Source organism: Littorina saxatilis, linkage group LG1 (genome assembly GCF_037325665.1).
Source record: "Littorina saxatilis isolate snail1 linkage group LG1, US_GU_Lsax_2.0, whole genome shotgun sequence".
Classification (NCBI taxonomy): domain Eukaryota; kingdom Metazoa; phylum Mollusca; class Gastropoda; order Littorinimorpha; family Littorinidae; genus Littorina; species Littorina saxatilis.
The window spans coordinates 17,664,557-17,686,442 of NC_090245.1; the positions used below are offsets into that span (position 1 = coordinate 17,664,557).

At 41.1% G+C, this 21,886-nt stretch overlaps 1 protein-coding gene across 1 annotated transcript in view; it reads left to right on the forward strand.

The window, feature by feature from the left end:
* Positions 1-19,541, forward strand: part of LOC138963226 (transcriptional regulator ERG homolog) — a 31,019-nt gene extending 11,478 nt beyond the window's left edge. Inside the window, exons 3-5 of the mRNA XM_070335287.1 lie at positions 55-111; positions 8,512-8,583; positions 16,298-19,541. Of these exons, the coding sequence (XP_070191388.1) occupies positions 55-111; positions 8,512-8,583; positions 16,298-16,857 (689 nt within the window). The 3' untranslated portion in view covers positions 16,858-19,541. The remainder of the gene's footprint in view (positions 1-54; positions 112-8,511; positions 8,584-16,297) is intronic.
* The last annotated feature ends 2,345 nt before the right edge of the window (positions 19,542-21,886 follow it).

Consider the following 21,886-nt stretch of genomic DNA (forward strand, 5'->3'; position numbering starts at 1 on the left):
GGATGTGTTAATTGATGCTTTGATGTTGATGCTATGGTTTAATGTTTCCCACAGTTCCCTTGCCTGGTGCTGACATTGCTCCACGCAGTATACAGAAGCATCCGTTTCCAAGTAAGTGATCACCAGCCCATCATTTAATAAAATGCATATTTTTATTTGTTCGTTCTCATATCTTATATATAGCGTGTGCTGTATTCTATTTTGCATTTGTATTATGTCTTCGTTGTCCTTCTCGTGGTGTTGGTGGTCGTCCTAATTTGTCTTTTGTGTTGATGTTAGCGGTTTGTTTGAGCAGGTGAGGTTGTGAGAGGGTGAGAGAGAGAGAGAGAGAGAGAGAGAGAGAGAGAGAGAGGAAGAGAGAGGGAGAGAGAGAGAGGGAGGGAGGGGGGAGAGTGGAAGAGAGAGGAAGAGAAAAAAAATAGAGAGAGAGACATACAGGGAGACAGAGAGACAGAGAGAGAGAAGGTCCCGCATGAGAGGATTTGGTGTCAAAGCCACAAACCCTCCCCTAGCATTAACTCTTTTGTACCGCTGGTTCAGTTTTGGCGTCACGTTGAGCACCGTAACGCCCACATAACCACACACGCATCAATCAAGCAAACCTGCACATTATACTCTTTCACTCTTTTGTGAGATAGGAATGCGGGAAGTGCACTGAGGTCGGCAAAAATGGCAACAAATCAGAGAGAGAGAGAGAGAGAGAGAGAGAGAGAGAGAGAGAGAGAGAGAGAGAGAGAGAGAGAGAGAGAGAGAGAGAGAGAGAGATTCAGAGTAACTATTTACTTTCATTATATTCTTTCATTCTTCTGTGAGATAGGAATGCGGGAAGTGTACTGAGGTCGGCAAAAGTGGCAACAAATCAGAGAGAGAGAGAGAGAGAGAGAGAGAGAGAGAGAGAGAGAGAGAGAGAGAGAGAGAGAGAGAGAGAGAGAGAGAGAGAGAGAGAGAGAGAGAGAGAGAGAGAGAGAGAGAGAGAGAGAGAGAGAGATTCAGAGTAACTATTTACAATCCATGAAATATGTTCAACAAACGAAGCACGAAGAGTAAGCATGATGTTAAGATCACATTCATGACAGCAGGCTGAAATAATAGTAAAATAACTTTTTCTCAGATGAGGAAGTCACCAATAATTCTACGTCTCCCTGCAGTCCTTCATTTAATTCAAATTGCGTAGCAACAACGACACCGTCATACCATCACCCCAGATTGCAATGATTATAAAATACGTTCATAAGTCATACAGTTCTACAGTCCTTCGTTTCATGTTCCTCTCTGTGTAGCCTCATCGCGACCAAACCGTAGTCAATATAACCCGGCCTAGACTGCAATAATAAGAAAATAATTGTTAACAGAAAAGTAAGTCATATTATAATATATATCTCCACATCTTTCCACATTTCAATCCAATCTCTGTACCCCCATGGCGACCTCACCCTCTCAATTTACTATCCAAAAAAAAAAAAAAAAAAATCAGAAAAAAACTTAACCGCTTCATTCCCCGCAACACAACTTGACACCGAGACCACACTACGGACGCGACACGCGCGGCTATATTATTGCTTGGGCCGTCTCGCCCTGTCTCATCTGTCTCTTCTCTCTCGCTGTGTGATGAGCGATGTTATTCCTGTCCCTCTGGGATCGTTGAACATGGCAGCAAAAATAATACCCAGCCACCGCTGCGCTGACGGGGACCCCTAAAAACATCTCCCTCGGGGCAGTAAGAGTTGTCACGCCTGCTTTCATGGTGACAACAGTTACAAAAGAGTTAATGTGACAGCGTAGGGATGGAAAAAAAGGGTTGTGAAATAAAGGGATGTTGTGGTTGTTACATTAGTTGTTCCTTTTTGGGGGCTCAGTGTATGGAGACATTGAGAAGAGTTGATAGGGTCACGCATGCTTTCATGGTGACAACAGTTACAAAAAGGTTAATATGACAAGTGTAGGGAAGAGTGAAGGATGGAGTAAAGAGGGGGGGAGTGAAATAAAGCGTTGTTGTGGTGGTTACATTATTTGTTCCTTTTGGGCAGTATTAGGGCGTTGAAAAGCGGTTCATTACTCTTCAGACTACTCATTCTAATCCGAACTGTAGCATTGATTATCTTTTCATTATGGTGGATATTATGACTGTTGAATTTCTATGTCCCTGGGGTCATTGAAGATAGCGATTTTTCGTCGTTCTATAAAGGATGACACAGAGTATTCATGGGACTTTAAATAAAGACGCACGTGTCTTGTTCACTCAGATAATTATGCCTCAAAACATTAATCAAAAGTCCGTTTTAATCACTTATCGTTTTCAACTACCGTTTTTGTATTTCCTCTAACAAGTATACTTTTTTTAGTCACGTATATTCGACTTTAAAGCTAAACTCGGCCTGAAATCTGTCTTTTGTCAAGGCACACATGCAGCTTGTTAAAGGAAAATTGGATTCCACTGGTCTTTGATATCTATCTCTTTCTAATAAGATAAGGTAATTGATCCGGACAGCTCGACCTCTATCGCACTGAAATGATGAGTAGGCCTAACTCTATGCATAAGAAACAAATCAACCCTGTGTGTCTTGGGGTATGTAGAACTCAGAACTCAGAGATGTAGAGATACCAAGAAGAACAGAAGTGCCTGTGATTCCGAAATCTCTTCGACAACTCAACTATTTATGAAGAAGAGGAATAGATAAATACGGATTTCTTTTAATTTAGGAAAAGCAACACTCTGCAAGACTATTTTCTTTCAATACTTGTGTAAAATAACCCTGAAAATAATCCTGTTTTTCCCCTCTTGGTTTAAACAGCTTATTTCGTAAAAATATAGAGTGGCTAATGGGGTTTTTTCCTGGTCAACTTCTGTGACTGTCTGAGCAAAACTCGAAATCACTTTGGATATTTGAAAGTAATATTCAGTGCATTTACCAAGACGAATAGGCCTGTGAGTCATAAAATGCTGCAAATGGCAAATACGTCACCATTTTACATTAACCCCAAAATAACTCTCAACATGACACAAAAACGTCATCGATTCTTTGATTTAGGAGTTTTGCACCTGCGCTGTGGGAAAGTGCGACCTTCTCGCTCCATTGCACGCGGTGTTGGGCCAACACACTCCCCCATCCACAAATAGCCCCCCGGTGAGAGCGCACACGCTCGTTTGACAGCGAGGGCTAATCAGAGTGAAAACAATGCCGCCATCTTAATTGTCTGCGTGAAAAATGATCCCCTGACCGGTGTCAGGTCAGGGAAGTCACCCACTGGAAAAAATATCGGGTGATAGCTGGGTGTTCATTTTTGTGTTTCTGCCTTTGTTTCACGTCCTTTTTTGTCGATTTCATTTTTTTTTTTTTGGGGGGGGGGGGGGGGATGTCGTAGAAAAGGCGTGATAATTCCGCGGAAGACAATCGAAGGGTAGTGTTTGTACATTCATAGTATTAATCTGTAAAATTGTAAAGTCTCAAAGCAAAAATGTCCCGTGCATCGTGCATTTCTATTGTGTTAACCATCTTATGTCTCTTGTCTTAAAACTTATATTGATCTGTGATCGGAATATGTGAATTTCTCTCTTCTCGGAATTTAAAATGGAGGAAGTGGGTACAAATTCGACAGCAAATGAAGGAATTCATATCGTGCTTTATTGTCGTTTGTACACACAGTACAAACACACTTCCACTGATTTGAACGCTCACCGAACGGGAACATCCTAGGTGCCCTACGTAAAGAGCTAGCAATTTTCAAAGAATTAATTTTGCGGATTGTCTGTCAGACAATCGGACAGTGCTTTTTTGCGCTTCTGACCTAACTTTTGCAATCTAAATAATAAATTGACAGCTTGTTACACAAACATTCTTAAATCATAAAAGAAATCTTTTTTCATGAAGACAAGATCAGAACAATACGAAGTTTTGAAAGTTTAAAAAAAAGATAGCCCGGAAGCAGGGTCACGCAAGGTCGTGGTTCTCGTAGCAGACGACGCTGCCTGGCGCCAGTTCCTCTGAACCGTTAACCGCCACTGCTCTAGTTCGCAGCCGTTTCAATGTTGCATTTCAGATTCAAAGGTACACAATAACGTGCTATTGCAGATAAGCGTACAGAGATTTGCATTGAAACGACAAACTGGCGGCTAAATTGTGAAAAAATGGAAACTGGATTACACGGGTTCACGATGGCTCAGAGGTAAGATAAACCACGCAAAAATGAATTCTTTGACAATTGCTCGCTCTTTACGGAGCCCGGGCACCTAGAATGTTCTCAAGCGGTGAGTGTTTAAATGAAATGGTGTTTGTACTGTGTGTAAAAAGCCTGACAGTATCTGTGATGGTTTACGGGAGGCTTACTGTGCCTTTAAAAGGAAGGTCTGTTTGAATATTCGCAAATTAAAAAACGTAGTTTTCCACGGTTGCGAAATAATCGTTTAAGTTTTTATTTTGTTCAACATTTTGCGTCATGTTCCTTTTTTTAATCAGCATAATACAAAACTTTTGTTCTCTCCAATCTTTTCACCTCAGATGAGAGGTAACTGATACAGATAAAAAGCCAAGCGGTACATTGAAGGCAAAGAAAACGTACAAGAATTGGAATGAGCTAATCTGAACAGACTTGAGTGCGTGTCTGTCGATTGATTACCTCTGCCTTTATTGCAGTTTAATCGAATTGAAGTTAAATTGGCTGATGTTAAGTGAGCTAAATTAAATTTGAATGGAATGGATTTGTCTGAGAGCAAACCCAGATTCAATTAAGCTTTATATTGACAAAGCTAAGGGGGGGAGGGAGAGAGAGAGAGAGAGAGAGAGAGAGAGAGAGAGAGAGAGAGAGAGAGAGAGAGAGAGTGAGAGAGAGAGAGGGAATGAGAGAGAGAGAGAGAGAGAAAGAGAGAGAGAGAGAGAGGGGAGGGGGGAGGGGAGAGAGAGAGAGAGAGAGAGAGAGAGAGAGAGAGAGAGAGAGAGAGAGAGAGAGAGAGAGAGAGAGAGAGAGAACGAGGGGGCGGAGGCGAGAAAGGGAAGCAGAACAAGATATCTGCCATCAGCGTTTCCCAAAAACAAACATTCTGAGACTGAGATCATATAACCTTCCCTCGCTCGCACCCTACTTGCTTGCGCTAGCACGACATTTTGATGAGGCAGAAACAAAAATCCGCAGGTGAAATAAAAAGAAAAGAAAAGTGAGGAGTTCACAGATTAAAAAAGAAAAGCTCAGGTGTTCTAAGGCAAAACAAAATCCAGGTAATCTCAGGTGTAAAAGAAATCAAGGCCTTCTCGGATTCCCACCTTGCAACCTGCTCTTGATTGCTGACCAAATATTGACACACAGAAGCCGGACAAATCTTCGGGGACCGCGGCAGTCACAGAGTTAATTGATCGGGGTAAAACTGATACCCGCGATCAAGTGGGCGAAAAAGGGGTAAAAGATGGTGTGTGGAGGTGAATGATGCACACCGGTTATTGGGTGAAAAATAACACTGCGGAGGTGGAGTATGCGGGGTTATAGGGAGGGGCATGGTGTGGCGGAGTGGGGGCGAGAGTGGAAAGAGAGAGAGAGAGAGAGAAAGAGATAGAGAGAAAGAGAGAGATAGAGAGAGATAGAGAGAAAGAGAGAGAGAGAATGTGTGTGTGTGTGTGTGTGTGTTAGTGCGTGTGTGTGTGTGTAGGTTTGGGACAGGGGAGAGAGAGAAAGAGAGAGAGGGGCGGAGAAAGTGAGAGAGAGAGAGAACAAGAAAGAGAGGGATGAAGAGAGAGGAATAGAGAGAGAGAGGAATAGAGAGAGGGGGAGAGGGAGAGAGAGAGAAAGAGTGAGAAAGAGAGAGAGAAGAAGAGAGAGAGGGAGAGAGAGAGAGAGAGAGAGAGAGAGAGAGAGAGAGAGAGAGAGAGAGAGAGAGAGAGAGAGAGAAAGAGAGAGAGGAAGAGAGAGAGAGGAAGAGAGAGAGGGAGAGAGAGAGAAAGAGAGAGAGAGGAAGAGAGAGAGGAAGAGAGAGAGAGAGAGAGAAAGAGAGAGAGAGAGAGAGAGAGAGAGAGAGAGAGACTTATGACTTTTGACTTTTGGATGGTTTATTGAACGTATGGCCATTGGTCCATATACAAACCAGGGAAGAGGGGATGTGGGTTAGGGGAATTTTGCACATATACACGTCTTACACATTTATCCTCACATGTTATATAATAATCGTTTACAATTACAACGGTACCATCTCTAACATTGCAGTGTTTCAACATGCAGTTGTCGGCGTTTTATGGCGTGGAAAATGAACTTAGCAACGAGGCGACACCTCTTAACATCTGAAAATGACAAAATGGTAGACACAGAACCTTCACACATGCTTCCTGTAAGAGAGAGAGAGAGAGAGAGAGAGAGAGAGAGAGAGAGAGAGAGAGAGAGAGAGAGAGAGAGAGAGAGAGAGAGAGAGAGAGAGAGAAGAGAGAGAGAGAGAGAGAGAGAGAGAGAGAGAGAGAGAGAGAGAGAGAGAGAGAGAGAGGCTGAGAGGGACAGAGAGAGAGAGGCTGAGAGGGACAGAGAGAGAGAGAGGCACTGGCGTTAGATCAGGATATCAGACATCAGCTTTCCGAGAATTAATTAACCACTACCGGATTCCCTGTTCCAAACGTGTTGAAAAATAGAACCACATATAAATAACATCACAAAAAAATCACCCCTTATTTAAATCATGTGTGATTGAAAAAGAGACAAGACAATAACACTTTTTTTCACGGCAAAATAGACAAATGTGAATATTACCACAGGCTTCAATTTTGCTCCGGCACCGGTTGGGGGAAAAAAAAGCCGCTAACAGTCCTGTCATCGATCAGGTCATGGTTCCTCAACTCCCCCCCCCCCCCCCGAACATCCCCACCCCCTTCCTCCTCCTCCTCCCAACTCTCCTCCAAATTCCCTCCCTGTCTCTGGCACCGTTAGCCGGGCGCTCTTGTGTGTGCACACGCGTCACATTCAATGGTGCGCGTGCGGCTATTTTCATGTGCGCGCACGTGCGAATTCTGATGACCCAGGGTCGATCCCATTTCGCCCCCCCCCTCCTCCTCCTCCCTCCTTTAACGAAGAGAAAGGAAATCAGCTTCTAGTGCTTTGAAGGATGGAAACGTGGCTTTTTCTCTGTCTGTTTTTCATGGGGTGAAAGGTCTTTATTTTTGTTTTGGGTAGGGGTGATTGGGAAACGGGGTTTTAGGAGTGAAAAGGGTTAAGCTGACGGAATCAGACGCAGTGCATGGTGTTTTTGTTTTGGTGTGTGTGTGTGTGTGTGTGTGTGTGTGTGTGTATGCTTGTGCGTGTGTGTGTGTGTGTGTGTGTGTGTGTGTGTGTTGGGACATGGGCAATATTCACTTGACAAAGAACATCTCTCCGTACGGAAAGACTATACACACTCGTTATTTTTTGAATGGTTGCTTACTTTCCTTCTTTTCCTACTTCATATTTTGTTTATTACTTTCCTTTCTGACATCTTTACAACTTCATTACAATTTATTTGCTTTGTTGTTGAAAATAAAAATCTCTAAACTGCCTGTCACTTCGTTTCTGAATTAACTTCTTTTTAGACAATTGACAGATACATTTAATGGCACAAGCGATACGTTCTGTATGTTCTTTGATGTAATTGTTTATTCTGACCGAGTCATGCTAAAATCTTGCATTTAACAACTTAAAAAATAAAAGCCCGTCTAATGAAAATAAAATACTGTGGAGTTATTTAAAGGGGAAAAACAGAATGTTTTTATTTACGTTTGGTAAGGAGGAAACTTAGTTCATAACGGTTTAACTGTTAATTTTGTTTGAAAACAACCAGCGCTTTATTGCAAAATACAAAGGCGGCACACGTAATTCACAAAAGAACAAAGGAATGAACAAACAAAAGATGAAATAAGAACAGGAAGAAAAAAAAGAAATAACGAAAAAGAAAAAAGAAAGAACAAGAGGCGAAGCCTTCAAGGCTCACGTAAGAAATAGACAAACAGTAACACAAACTCAATCACTCCGTCACACATACACACCCACACACACAGTAAGCTTATGGTGACACTGTGCAAGAAAGAGAGACACTAGATCTAGATCTGTCTGTGTCTGCATGTAGCCTACTTACAGGGACACGACTGCCAAATAGTCTCGGCCCGCTCAAAATAACAATGACCGAGACCACACACACCACGCGAGAGAGAAAGACTACAGGGAGGCATGCCGTCATGATGCATTAATTGACGTCAAACACTTTTGACCGTGACGTAATCTTATGCGAGCTTTATCCATAGTCTTGGATAACCACTCACACATAGACTCGGAAATGTTAAAGTTTCTACCACAGACATACACACACACACACACGCACGCACGCACAAACGCACAGACAGACAAAGTTACGATCGCATAGGCTACACTTCGTGAGCCAAAAACCGGAAAAAAGTCAAGCAAAATTTATTTTCGATCCTATTGTTGATTATTATGACTGATTTATTCACTGAATAGGTGACTTGTTTAATGTTTGTTTGATTGATTGATTAATTGATTGATTTGTGCACTTTGCAGGTTATCCGAATTCTCTACCCGCTATTGCAAAATCGTCACTCGATAGTGCGCATGCTCCATGGAGACCACAAGGTAAGTTTTGTCCTGTTTGTTTTTTGGTCGTACACGCACTCACTCACGCACGCACGCACACACACACCTACCCACACTCTCACACTCCCACACACACACACACACGCACGCACGAACGCACGCACGCACACACGCACGCACGCGCGCACGCACGCACAAACACACACATACATACAAACACACACACACACACACACGCACACACACACACACACACACACACACACACATTCTCTCATTCTCTCTCCCTTTTTTTTCACACAATAAAAGAAGAAAACAGATACAATAAAAAGAAGGGGAGGGTGCGGAGAGGAGGTGAAACTATGTCATACAGTTTTTTGTTCCCAGCATACACACACAAAGAAACTTCCGGAAGACTGAAAAATAAATGAAACACACACAAATACTGTATAATATATCCCTCGCTCCCTTCCCTCTCGATCTCCCATTCTTTCCCCACCTTCAACCAAACGAAGCGATCCTGCCCCCGAAAATGTAAAATCCGTTCTGGATCGCATCTCATAATTAGCATTTTAGCAGGGGGTTGATTGATGGATGCACAAACACAATCCGTTTTAGAGCACAGGTGAAAAAGGCCGTGAGACCGGGGTGGAAGGAGAAAAGCGGATGATTGGAGACGTCAGATATTGATGACGACATAGAAAATGGAGCGCACGTTTTGATTGCGTGATCATGAACCGTGGCGTGACCCCCCAACATGTGTACTTTAATTTAAAAAAAAAAGTAATTTAAAATACCGTTTTGTTCGCTTTGCTTGGTTGATACCGCTTGTTGGATTAATGCGTTTAATCATTTCTTTGTCTTGGTGGTTTCGTCTCTCTTTTTTTACATTTATTTTTTTTTGCCGTTTGCTGATGGCGCACGTGTTTTGATAGGAAATAAACGCGTAACACCACCAACTTAAACAAATGTCATTTTCAGGGATACAAAATAAAGCTGATAAAAGATAAAAAGAAGGAAAATAACCCAAACAGACAGAAATGATGACCATTTTGTTTACAAAAGAAACTACCCGAAAAGATCTTATGCAGACTATGTCTTTGTTAGTGACCTATGGTAATTTAAATAACGACAGTATCGCACTCTCGCCTTCACCACGTGCATTTGAGAACACCAACAATTTTAAGAATAAATATATTTGATATGTAAACGACCATAGGAGCCTTTCTTTCTTTTTTCTTTTCTTTCTTTCTCTCTTTAATAATTTTATTTATTTATCTATTCATTTATTTAATTGTTTATTCATTTATCTATTTTTGTTACTCGTTCGTTTATTTTGGTAACTGTTATTCGGCCTTCACATTTGTGAAAATGTAACACATACAACTTGAATTCGACTACAACATAACACCAAATACTTTATTTGCAAAGAGGATGATCAGCCTTTTGATAAAACTCAATCTTTCGGAACCCGTTTCACAGCGACAATTAGTGAGAAAGTGGATCCTATTTCATCACACGCACGTGCTCAGCGTGATTCTGACAACACCCCACAAAGCCGTTTTACGTGTAGGACAGTGTTACTGGATATTGTTTAGAGTTTAGCCTGGCTGAGTATGAAAAGACTTTTGAAAAACATTAAAACTTGTTAACGTTTATTGGATTAAAGGAGAGAGAGAGAGAGAGAGAGAGAGAGAGAGAGAGAGAGAGAGAGAGAGAGAGAGAGAGACAGAGACAGAGACAGAGAGAGAGAGACAGAGACAGAGACAGACAGGCAGAGAGAGAGACAGAGAGAGAGACAGAGACAGAGACAGAGACAGAGACAGAGAGATAGATTTTCATTTTATTACACTTCGGGGAAGGGAAGCATTTTTAGAAAATGTGCTTTCTTTGAAAAAAATAAAAAAATAAGAAAGACTTCAAACAAAACTTTAAAGAATATAAGGGGTGGGATCGAAAGAGGGTTAGCACTGAAAGAAGATAAGTAAATGCCAACAATATAATACAACGTTAACAGAAAAAAGGAGAAAGGTAAAATACACTTTTATAGTGGACTTCAAAACCACTGAAAAATGCTAAATAACTTTTTATCATTAGTTTTGTTGATCCAGTAGCATACTTTTACTTTTCCTCCCCTCATTGTTTTTTGTCAACCCATTTCTTTTGAATTTATGTTTTTGGATTTTGTTTTAAAGCGACATTGACCGATCAAACCAACGTTTTCTGTCTCTTGGGTGCAATAATTATGCGGTGTGCTTTTGGATGTGCAAGCACAAAATCGACGATATGCTTGCAAAAATACCCTCAACAAACTTTGTTTTTGAAACAAAGGAAAAGTGAAAATGTTCGCTAAACCTGAATTGTTCTGTGTCTTGTAATTATTATTTTTCTAAGATCATTGGAAGTAACACATTCGTTGAAAATTCACAACTTGCCATGAACTCCACGAATATTGATTTGTTGGGAAACTGAGAACATTTACTTTTTGCCTATGTGATGGCCGTTTTCTGGATTACATTCTGCTGTGGAAAGCTGAGAAATGTGGGTTGAGAAAAGTTATACCTCAAGGCTTTAGATGCACTCATAACTTTTTGTTTATGCTATCTTGTTTAACCTTGTAGGTATGTTTGATCTTGTGAGACAACGTTTGGCCTCTTGGTTAACGATAAAGGTGCTTCTTTGATCCTTACTATCTGTGTCGCAACTCGCTTTCGTGATGGTTATAAATGTCTTGCTTCCGAAAGGACAAGAAAGACTGAAAGTGGTACAGTAGTACCCGTGTGACTTGGAATAATAGGCCGTGAAAGGTGGATGCAGCACCTATAGGCTGTTGATCTACTGGCCGATGTGAATGCGTGATATATTGTGTAAAAAATTCCATCTCACACGGCATACGCGCTTTGAACTTCGGATAAGGCGCTATATAAATACCCGTTATTATTATTATTATTATTATTATTATTATTATTTAAGTTATTGAGACATCCCAGTGCACTAAGGGATTTATAGAGCAAATCGAGAAAATTCATTATTGAACGAAGCGCATAGCGCTGAGTTCAATAATTATTTTCGAGATTTGCTCTATAAATCCCTTAGTGCACTGGGATTGTTTCAATAACGATATTGTCAGTACCGCCATAGAAAAAAGAAGATTCCAAACGCACATTTTGCAACGCGCATTTGAATAGGCATAACTGTGTGGTCAGGTCGTGTACAGTAAAGATCTACTTTTGTGTGGGGTGTCTCAAGTGTGTCGTGCTTTCGTCACACGCATTTTAATTTCTGTTGGTAAATTCCAGTGTAGCGTCAATCTGAACAGTGATGATCTTTCAGAGAGACCTCATTTGAACTCGGAGAAAGGAATGTGCTCTTCATTATTTGCGATTCGAAACCTCCAGTCGAGCTTCGACGGATTGACTGTGCGGAGTGACTCCCCTTGAATTGACTCGAAGCGGTACTCGACGGTTCGCACATTTTCAAAACAAATGTGGCATATTTCTCGTGTTGTATCTTCACTCATCGGGGAGTCTGATACTAAATATGAACGGTAAGAATGCTCTGAACCCTACACGTATTATATCCCCATCGTTTTTTCGTTCACATTTGCCCAACATGTTAATTTGCTGAGCGGGGTTAATGTCGTCTGCTAGGCCGCTACCTGGGCAATCGAACCACTGCAGTCTGCACTGAGTCTGCATGCATGATATATGGTAAGAACGTTCTGAACCTTACACGTTTTCGATTACGATTGTTCTTGCCTTGAAATAATAATTCGGAAACCATTCATTTACTGAACTGATGTAGTCGTATTTCTGTGTAGTCTGCCACAGAGTCGATCGAGTCAGTCTTCCAAACTGGTCTAGCTGGTACGTTATCGGAATAACACTTGTGTTTTCTGTTAGCCGCTGGGAATTGTATACTAACTCATCATTTGGTAATGTGGATGATAAGCTACATGCCACTAACACGGCATATGAGAAGAATCTATGCAAGTCAGCGAAAATTAGATGAAACACAGCGGCTTCTATTTTTAGATCACTGGCACTGGCACAGGCACATGCAATCTGTCAGAAAAAAACCCCACTTCTGCTTTAATTGAGAAGCAGGGAATTTATGGTCATTTGGTATTGTGGAGAATATAAGCTACATGTCATTAATTAATTCTGAGGATGAGAGCACAGTCTCGCTTAGGCAAAGGGCGGAAGAATACGCTCTGTGGAAAAGTTAGCGCACTCCAAGAGTGTGCTAACAGTTTTAGCGCATCGCCATTAGCCAATCGACTGGTTCACATCAGTCATGTGACACCAGTACTTACTGACAATTATTATTATAGTACTTTCCATTTAAGACCACCAAAAATCTGAGAAAATCAGGTCGTAAAAAGGAGGGACTCTTAAAATGGGAGTAAATTTTACAGAGGTAACGAACAGAAAGTTTAAGAAAACAAGGTCTTAAAAAGGAGGACGTCTTAAATTGGAAGGTCTTAAGAGGGGGGTTCCACTGTAATGGTAGATTAGCTCTTAGATCAGTCAGGGTGGGAGGGAATGAATTGGGCGGGAGGATGGGAGAGTTTAGCTAGAGGGTGTGAGTGTGTGATCTGCACGTTATTTTAACATGGCTTTTAAAAACTTCTGGCACCATTTTTCTGAGATTCCGACAAACAGGTTAAAAAAAGAAAAAGAAAAGGGTTTTTCAATTTACTTCACGAAACTTCCACTACTGCAAAATATGTGAGAGATAAAAGAATCGTATGCACACGAAACTAATTTTCACATGCTTAGAGAGCACGTAACAAAACAGTGTAAACAAAAGTTTACAAGGACGATTAAACACAAGGAATAATTTTGCAATATATACGAATCTTCCTGTTTTTATAAATGTTGAATGTATACTGAGATTAATACATGTGATCAAACAGAAAATTAGCTATTTAGTGGAGTTCCGAAGGATCATTTCATCGATGCTCGTTTTAGCGAATAAAAGGGTTTAAGTTTCTGTCAGTCAGTACAGTTGTTGGTCACTCTCGTCATTTTCAAGTGACATCATTTATAACACTCACTTCACTTTTTAAAATAAAAAAAAGATAGAAATTCTTTGAAGTAAAATTACTTTTCAGGTCTTATTCCAAGAAGCTAATACAATGTGAAATGAACTTTTAATGATGTAAATGAAAGTGTACTATTTTAAAGAAAATGATGGTCGTTGTCCTCTGGAATGAAATCAAGAACTTGAATAGATGTTTGTTTCGGACTCATGTTTAGGGCGAGCGTTTAGTAATTTGAATGATTTAATAATTTGATAACGATGAAAAGTCATGTAATTTTGTTATTTGGCCGTAAACTTGATAAGCGATGCAGAATTTCTTTCAAGTTTCGTGCGGAAGAAAAGAAATGATTCCTTTCGATTTCTGTAATTGTGTTCATTTTGGGTTTTTTTGGGTTGTTTTTAGTGCATCTATCCGAATTTTAACGCAGCGCCAACTCAAGACACGTTCTGTGCAAATGAGGGAAAATGTGACGTTTAAAAAAAAAAGATAAAGAAAGAAGAGAAGGTCAGAGAAAATTAAGATATTTGTTCTTTTGTTCCACGCCCTATTAACCGGCACGCGCACGTTCCCATTCTGTCACGCCCAACTTAACTCAAGCAAAGGACGTCACTCTGACTTATATTCACGCCGCGTTCAAATCTGGCCACGTGACCAAAACGGACACGCGTACGACACGCGCCGCCCTTTCAAGTGAAGAATAATTGGCTGTCTGACAAGTCTTTTTTTTTTTAATAAAAAAAAGTCTTTTCACAATGCGTTACATTAAGCAATTCGAGACTGTAAAAAACACTAGATTTAAATGTTTTTAATCACACATTAAACAGCTTTACTTTAAACAAGTAAACAACAATACAGTAATAAATGTCTAATATCTCCTTAAAATATCAACCGTTCAAAAAAGACAAGTAATCGAACTCTTCGTCTGTCGGGCCCTGCAAAAAAGTAATCAAACATAACTACTTAGCCGCATCCAGGTTCCATCTCCGTCACTTCCGCTTTTGAATTTTGATGGCGACCGTTGGGAGTGATGGAAACCCGAGACCCCGCGTACAGTTTATTTTGTCAGGCAATTAAGAGTCTCGGTGGGCCAGGGGAAATTGAGTCAATACAGCGGCTCTGAATGTGTGATTGGGAACGGAAGGCTTGGTTTCAGTTAGAGTTTGGCACAGCTTTGTGTGTGTGTGTGTGCTTTTTTTTTAAGAGTGATGGGGATTATGTGTGTGTGAGTGTGTGTGTGTGTGTGTGTGTGTGTGTGTGTGTGTGTGTGTGTAATTTTTCTTTTTATCAAGAATAATGCTGATTCTGTGTGTGTGTGTGTGTGTGTGTGTGTGTGTGTGTGTGTGTTTGTGTGTGTGTGTGTGTGTGTGTGTGTGTTGATCAAAATAACGTTTTTTTAAGGTTTCGTATTTGAGAGTTGATTTTATTTGTTATAACATGTATCTTTTTTGGTACAAGCACATATAGCTAAGAACTTGAACATTCACGCGCATTGAAACAAACACAATACAGAAAACAAAATAAACAGTATTCAGCAGATTAACACAATGTCACTCAAAAAAAGAAAGTGAAATCAACATAAACAAATCACACAAAAAGGAAAGGAAACATATAAAGAAAACATTATATACAAAGTAGTCATTTAAATCAGAGAAAACTGTTCGCGGAGAATAACATACATTGAACAAAATAACGCTGCCAGATTGCCAGAATAAGATAAGATACTAAAGTGAACGTAGTGTGAACGAATGCAGATGAAGGCTTTGTAAATGCATGTATATACTCATTCAGTATACACCAGTCAGAAGAGGTAAGCTAGTTCAGTAGTCCAATCAAAAAAGACATCATGCCTAATAGCTGAACCTAGCGTCTATGTGAGTCGATCTCCCTCTGTGCGCATCGCTGCCACTTCTCTGCCAGCAGTGACGATATTGATTACTGAACGGTGAATAATATGACAGTTTAATCGATTCTTTCAATACTACAGCCAAATACCGTGGTAACCACAGAAGATTAACGGTGTTGCCAGTACTTCGGCAGACTGACATAAGTTCGATCCATTCTACAACTGAAAACACCCCCCATGCCCAGAGGGACTGTTTGGTCGACGGTTTGACTTGTAGACCCATTTGGGATGCTCTTGGTTCACTTCCTTCCTGCTACCAAGTACAACTAGGAATTGCAACGTAATTATTGGACTGGACAGTGTGGTTATTTATTTAGTCCTTCAAGTTGAACTTATTTATTATCTCGAAAATCCATGTGTTTGAAAGATGTCTGTTTTACGACCACAAACTCGGGACAGATCCGTTTCCGTACTTCTCTGCACTTTGGTAGCAGAATAAGCATTACAATCTTTCAAAAGCGGTCATCATCACTAGTGCTGCTTCAACCTTCTAGGGTCAATTCGTAGCAGACATGACAAGTCTGTCTCTCTGTTCCATAAGTTCAGGCCATGTACAACTTTGTCAGTTCTGTGCAACGTGGACAATGTGCAAGGAACAAGTAATCTCTGTTTGTTGCCACAGGTTTGAGTCATATTCAGCTGTGACTGTTATACATCAAAACAGTATGCCCACAAAACGTTCTCTGTTGTATGGCAAACTTCACCACACAAAAACACACACACACAAAAACAACAACAACAACAACAACAACAACACCAACCAATCAGTATGCTCACAAAACGCTTTCTGTTTGTTGCCACAGGTTCGGGTCAGATCCAGCTGTGGCAGTTCCTGCTAGAGTTGCTGTCGGACGCAGCCAACGCCAGCTGCATCACGTGGGAGGGGACCAACGGGGAGTTCAAGTTGTCGGACCCTGACGAGGTGGCTCGCCGCTGGGGGGAGCGCAAGTCCAAACCCAATATGAACTACGACAAGCTGAGCAGGGCGCTGCGCTACTACTACGACAAGAACATCATGACCAAGGTGCACGGCAAGAGGTACGCCTACAAGTTCGACTTCGCCGGCCTGGCCCAAGCCATGCAGCCTGCCACCACTGACCCCACGGCCTACAAGTACCAGCAGGACATCTTCATGTCGCCCTACCACCCCCACCACCCGGCTCACCACCACCCGCACAGTCCCAAGTTCAACTTCATGAACGCTCACTCGCCCATCTCCAACTCTACCCCGGGTCTCTTCGCCTCTCATTCCGGGTACTGGCCCTCCAGCACAGGGGGGAACCTGTACCACAACATGACCAACCACCCAGTCTCCCACCCGGCTTCACACATGCCCCCGCACCTCAGCTCCTACTACTCGTGATCATCGTGGTGAGTGGGTGGGGGCGTAGGAAGACTTCTCTCTTCAGGGACTTGCTACTGACTACACAACAGACTTGTACACGGCGTGGGGGAAAGGGCCAAGGGTTGATTTTACTCCCAGTTTGACACTGATGTGCATCGGCCTCTTTTTCTCATGCTGCGATACGACCTATGATGGACATCAAGAGAAAGACAAAAAAAAACCACCAACCCCACCCAAACTACTACTTAACAGGCTTGTATGTACACCTCGCGAAAAAAAGGACAAAGTCTTGATCTTACTCTGAATATAACACACCAGTGCGTGAGCCTTTACTGTCATTCTGCGATGCGTCGAACAATGTACACAAAGGTGTTGCGTAAAATGGAGGAAATGTGCCCTTTGCCCCAATCTTATCACTGTTAGATGGGTGCAGCGGAGACAATACTTGACCCATTGGACAAACCCTTGCAACTGTCTTTTTTCCATTGGAAGCTGTGGAACAAAGCTGATATGGAGTTTTGAAGGATGCTTGTTAAAACGTTCGTGTGAGGGGCTTTTGACGAAGACAATAAATGTATTCAAAGCAATGTTGCTCCTACGGGCCTTCGCTGTTGAAAAACGACGCCAGCTGTCTGAACCAGTCTACAACCACCACCTGTTGGTAAACGAAAATTGTGACGACGACTACACCTCCATGACTGGTGTGATTCTGGTTTTGTTGCCAGTATGCTGTAAAGCAGCAACCAAAGCACAGATGACGGAATATTTTCCACTTTCAAAATACGCCTGCTGAAAAGAAGACACGTTGGCTCCAACTTTGTCCTGCAACACTGACAGTTTTTGTGTCCCCAGTGCATACAGACTATACATGTTAATTCCTATTGTCAGGGCATGCTCACTCAGCATTGCTGTTCTGTGTTCTGTCACAGAAGAAAACGAAGACGCATATAAACTTATATAAATTCAAAGAATACGGTACACAGCTTCAATCACGAGTGTGGGTTGAACATGACTCTAAATTGCAACTGTATTTCACCGCTGAGTTGTACAGTAATTTCTCGGCAAGATATGAGGTGCCTTCATCTTTTGATCTGACAATTATTCCGTTAAGAAATTGAAGTGTATGTATGTGCAGGTTTGGTTTTGACAAACTGTATCAGTCTTTGTCTCTTATTCTGTAATTATATATTTTTTTTAAAGAGCGATAGTTGTTTTGAAAATGGTGAGACACATAGGCACTTAACTGTTGACACGTGTATTTTGCTTGTTATGGTAGTGTCAAAAACTGTCGGAATGGCCCTACTCTAACATCAAACATAAAAAACACATTTATTCATATTATCAATTTTAGAGTGTGATATTTTGGAAAGCGCATACAGCTATGTTCACCACAGTTCCATTTCAAATAGGAAAACTGATCTCAACGAGTTGAAAAACATGTGCAAGCATTGTGTTTGAAACGCAAGAAGAAAAAACCCATATAAGTATCAAAACTATATTTCTCTGTAATGGACAAATTCCGAACCACGGGTTATCTGCAACCTTTCACAAAGAAAATCTGCAACGTATGTGCAGCGAATCCTTTTCTTGTGACATAGGTTCTCGTGTGACGCTTGATGGATGTTATCATTTAAATCACACTAGTATCGCTGGAAATAATTATGACGCCACGAACACCATCATAATATGACGTTCTGATGATGTCACAAAAAACTAACTTTTGCCGACTCCTTTTTGTTACTGTGATGATACTTATCAAATTCATTAATTATTCATTGTGTGATGTTGTGAATATCGTAATTAATTTAAATGTTTTGTACTTAAAGAGAGCTAAAAACGTTTTCTATACGTGCACAGTTGCGTCTTTATATAAAAATACAAAGTGTTTTGTTGGCATTCAGGTTGTGTTTTTACCAAATCTTAATTCGTTCAAACAGAAAAAAACCCCACAAAAACCGATCATTATATTATGATTTATTATAAATTTAAAAGCATGAAGTTTTGTGTTATATTTGCTTGTTTTATTACTTTTTTGTTTGGACAATCAATTAAAGATGGTCAGGTCTTGGGGGGGGGGGGGGTAACTATTAAGATAGTCACTGGGGAGGTCAAAATATTATGTACTGTTACAAGAGAGAATCAAAACATTCCATCTCAAGATTTGACATGTAAGCCTATGTACATGTCAGTCCTGCATTTATAGATAACACTATCGTACACAATTTGAAATGGTTCTTCTTCTCAGATTGATAGCGGGGAGGGTGGAGATCAGGTGGGGGAGAGAGTGGAGAACACGAGGGGTGTGTGTGTGTGTGTGTGTGTGTGTGTGTGTGTGTGTGTGTGCGTGCGTGCGTGCGTGCTGTGTGTGTGTGTGTGTGTGTGTGTTTTATGGGGGGAAGGGGGGCACTGAGAGAGGAAGGATTTATTTGTGCTTGCAATAGTCAGAGTACGTTTAATTTAATTTGCAATATACTTTTCTGTTTTTGTTCGGTGTATTTTCTGTGCTTGTTTTGTTCCGAAAATGAATGGACCAAAAATTAAGTTGTTGTTTATAATGTGAGACATATCTACCAATTTACGAAGCTAAAAATGATTATCCAAAGCATAATGAAATGTATGTGACAGAGCAGTAAAATATTTACTGCTGCACTTTTTATGTAAAAAACAAACAAACAAATGAAATAAAGTTAATAAAAATTCAATGTTAATATCAGCTGTACACTTTTCTTTATATTGTAGTCACTGCGAGTCCCTGTGTGTGTGTGTGTGTGTGTGTGTGTGTGTGTGTGTGTGTGTGTGTGTGTGTGTGTGTGTGTGTGTGTGTGTGTGTGTGTGTATTTTTGGCTTTCTCGATTTCCCTCGAACAGACACTATAAATATTGCATTCAATACAGTTTGTTTTGAAGAAGCAAACACACATTTCCAGTCATCCCCGTAACGCTGGTAAAAAGGGTATTTTTGTGTGTGGTAAGAACGATGAACAAAATAACCCTCAAAGTTGAAAGAATTCTTATCAAGAAGTGCAATCATTCTCTAAGAAAATAAAGGCTTGCAGCGAGGCTTGAATAAAATGTTTCTTGAATATGCAAACAAGCAAGTAAACAAGCAAAGATAGAAGAAGAAAAAAAGAAGGCAGGAAGTTAAAAAATAAAGAAAGAGAGAAAGAAAGAAGAAAGAAAAAAAGAAAGAAAGACAAACGAAATAGCAAAACAAAGAAAACGAAAGAGAGAAAGAAAAAAAAGGATGAAAGAACAAAAAGAAGAAGAAAGAACGAAAGAAATAAATAAAGAAAGAACTTAGAAAGAAAGAAAGAAAAAATGAAAAAAGCAAGAAAGATAAAAACAACAAAAAACACACCCACCCATCTACCCTATTAACATGAAAGACAACTTTCTGTCAACGTCGAACCCCAGAGAAATTCGATCACCCAACTAACTTTGAAAAATACAGTCCTATATATGCCACCAGTTATTAGACCTTTTTTTGCAACGCAGAGTGAAGATAAAACTACACCATTCTACCATTCAATACTTTTTTCTTCCAAAAAATTTATCAAAGAGAAACCGTTCGTATTTCCATGACGTTTTCAACTTTTTATTTTTTTCTTCTTCTTTACAATCGACCGTCAACAAATTGTTATTCAACAATGGGCAAACCCGGCCATTTTATCATCGACCAACACAATTGTTATTTAAAACAGAATATAACAAGATAAACAGCTCGTTGTTTGTAAAGAGTACAAGTTTATTTTAATTCCTACAACACAATACAACACAACACAACACAACACACCACAACGCAACACAACGCAACAAAACGCAACACAACACAACTGACAACGTTCCTTCTTTTTTTTTTATGTACATAACCACCAACGTAATTGTTCATTCAACACTGAATGATAAAACCAAACACAAAACCATGACCACATTCTTTATAACGATTCTGAATGCAAGTTTATTAATTTTTCCTAAACACAACCACAAGCATAGCTGTTCTTTAACATTGAATAAAAACCAAACCCAAGTACCCCTATCATCGACTCAACACAACACAACTCAACAACGACGTTTTGACAACACGGAATAGAAATAAAAATGGTAAAAGCAGCACCCCGCCTCAAGCCTGATGTCGGCCATTATCTCATTCAGAGAGGGGGATCTATCCCCGTGATTTTCTATTTCTCCTAATCGACTGGAACCCTCCTCCGTCTTTGGCCCGTGTCATAAATCCAGCCAACCCCCTCCGGACAACAAATTGACGGGGCCCGGGTCGCCACAATTACTGTGAGGAAATGTAAGCTGCGCGCGCAGCACAGGGGCTAAAGAACCCGGATCGATACCGAGATTTTTCCTCGCCAACCTAGAGCTCTCTGGCTCTCACTCCGTTTCCCAGGCTCTCTTTTCATGTCTTTCTTGCAGCAGTGTGTCTCTCCTCATTCTCTTCTCCTATCCCACATCTCAAAAAAAAAGAGAGAAAAAAAGGCCCTAGCAGCGCGAAGGGGCTCTGATAGGTATCTAAACTGGCGGAAGGCGGAGACAAGAAAAATATTCGGCGATTAATTTTCTTTCCCGGGGCTGGCTTTGAGTGTGGCGCTTTATCTGGACGGCTAGAAAATTGGATTTCCTTCCCAGTTAGGGAGGCCAGGGGTGTCGCAACATGCTCCCCCGTCAGAGATTATCACAGCCTCTGGGCCTCGGCCCGACCCCCCCCCCCCCCCCTCCCCTCTCTCGTCTCTCTCCTCGGCGTTCTCCTCCCTATCTCCACCTCTGATCCGCCTTGGGGAAAAGCAATGAATTGTAACCTCCTCCTCCTCTGCCTCTCCCTTTCCTCGCACTCCTATCCCCCTGTAGCCTTCCATCTCTCAGTCTCTGCTGCTTCTTTCTTGGTCTTGTTTCGTTCTGCTTCCAGACTCTTCGTGTCTGCCTGGGTGATGGGGTCGCTCCTCTTCTCTGGGGGCAGTGATTGAATGAAGAGGTCTTGTGGAGAACCTTGAGCACGTCGGTGAGCCTCGGTGTGGCTGAAGGGTTTAGGGTTTTATAGGAAA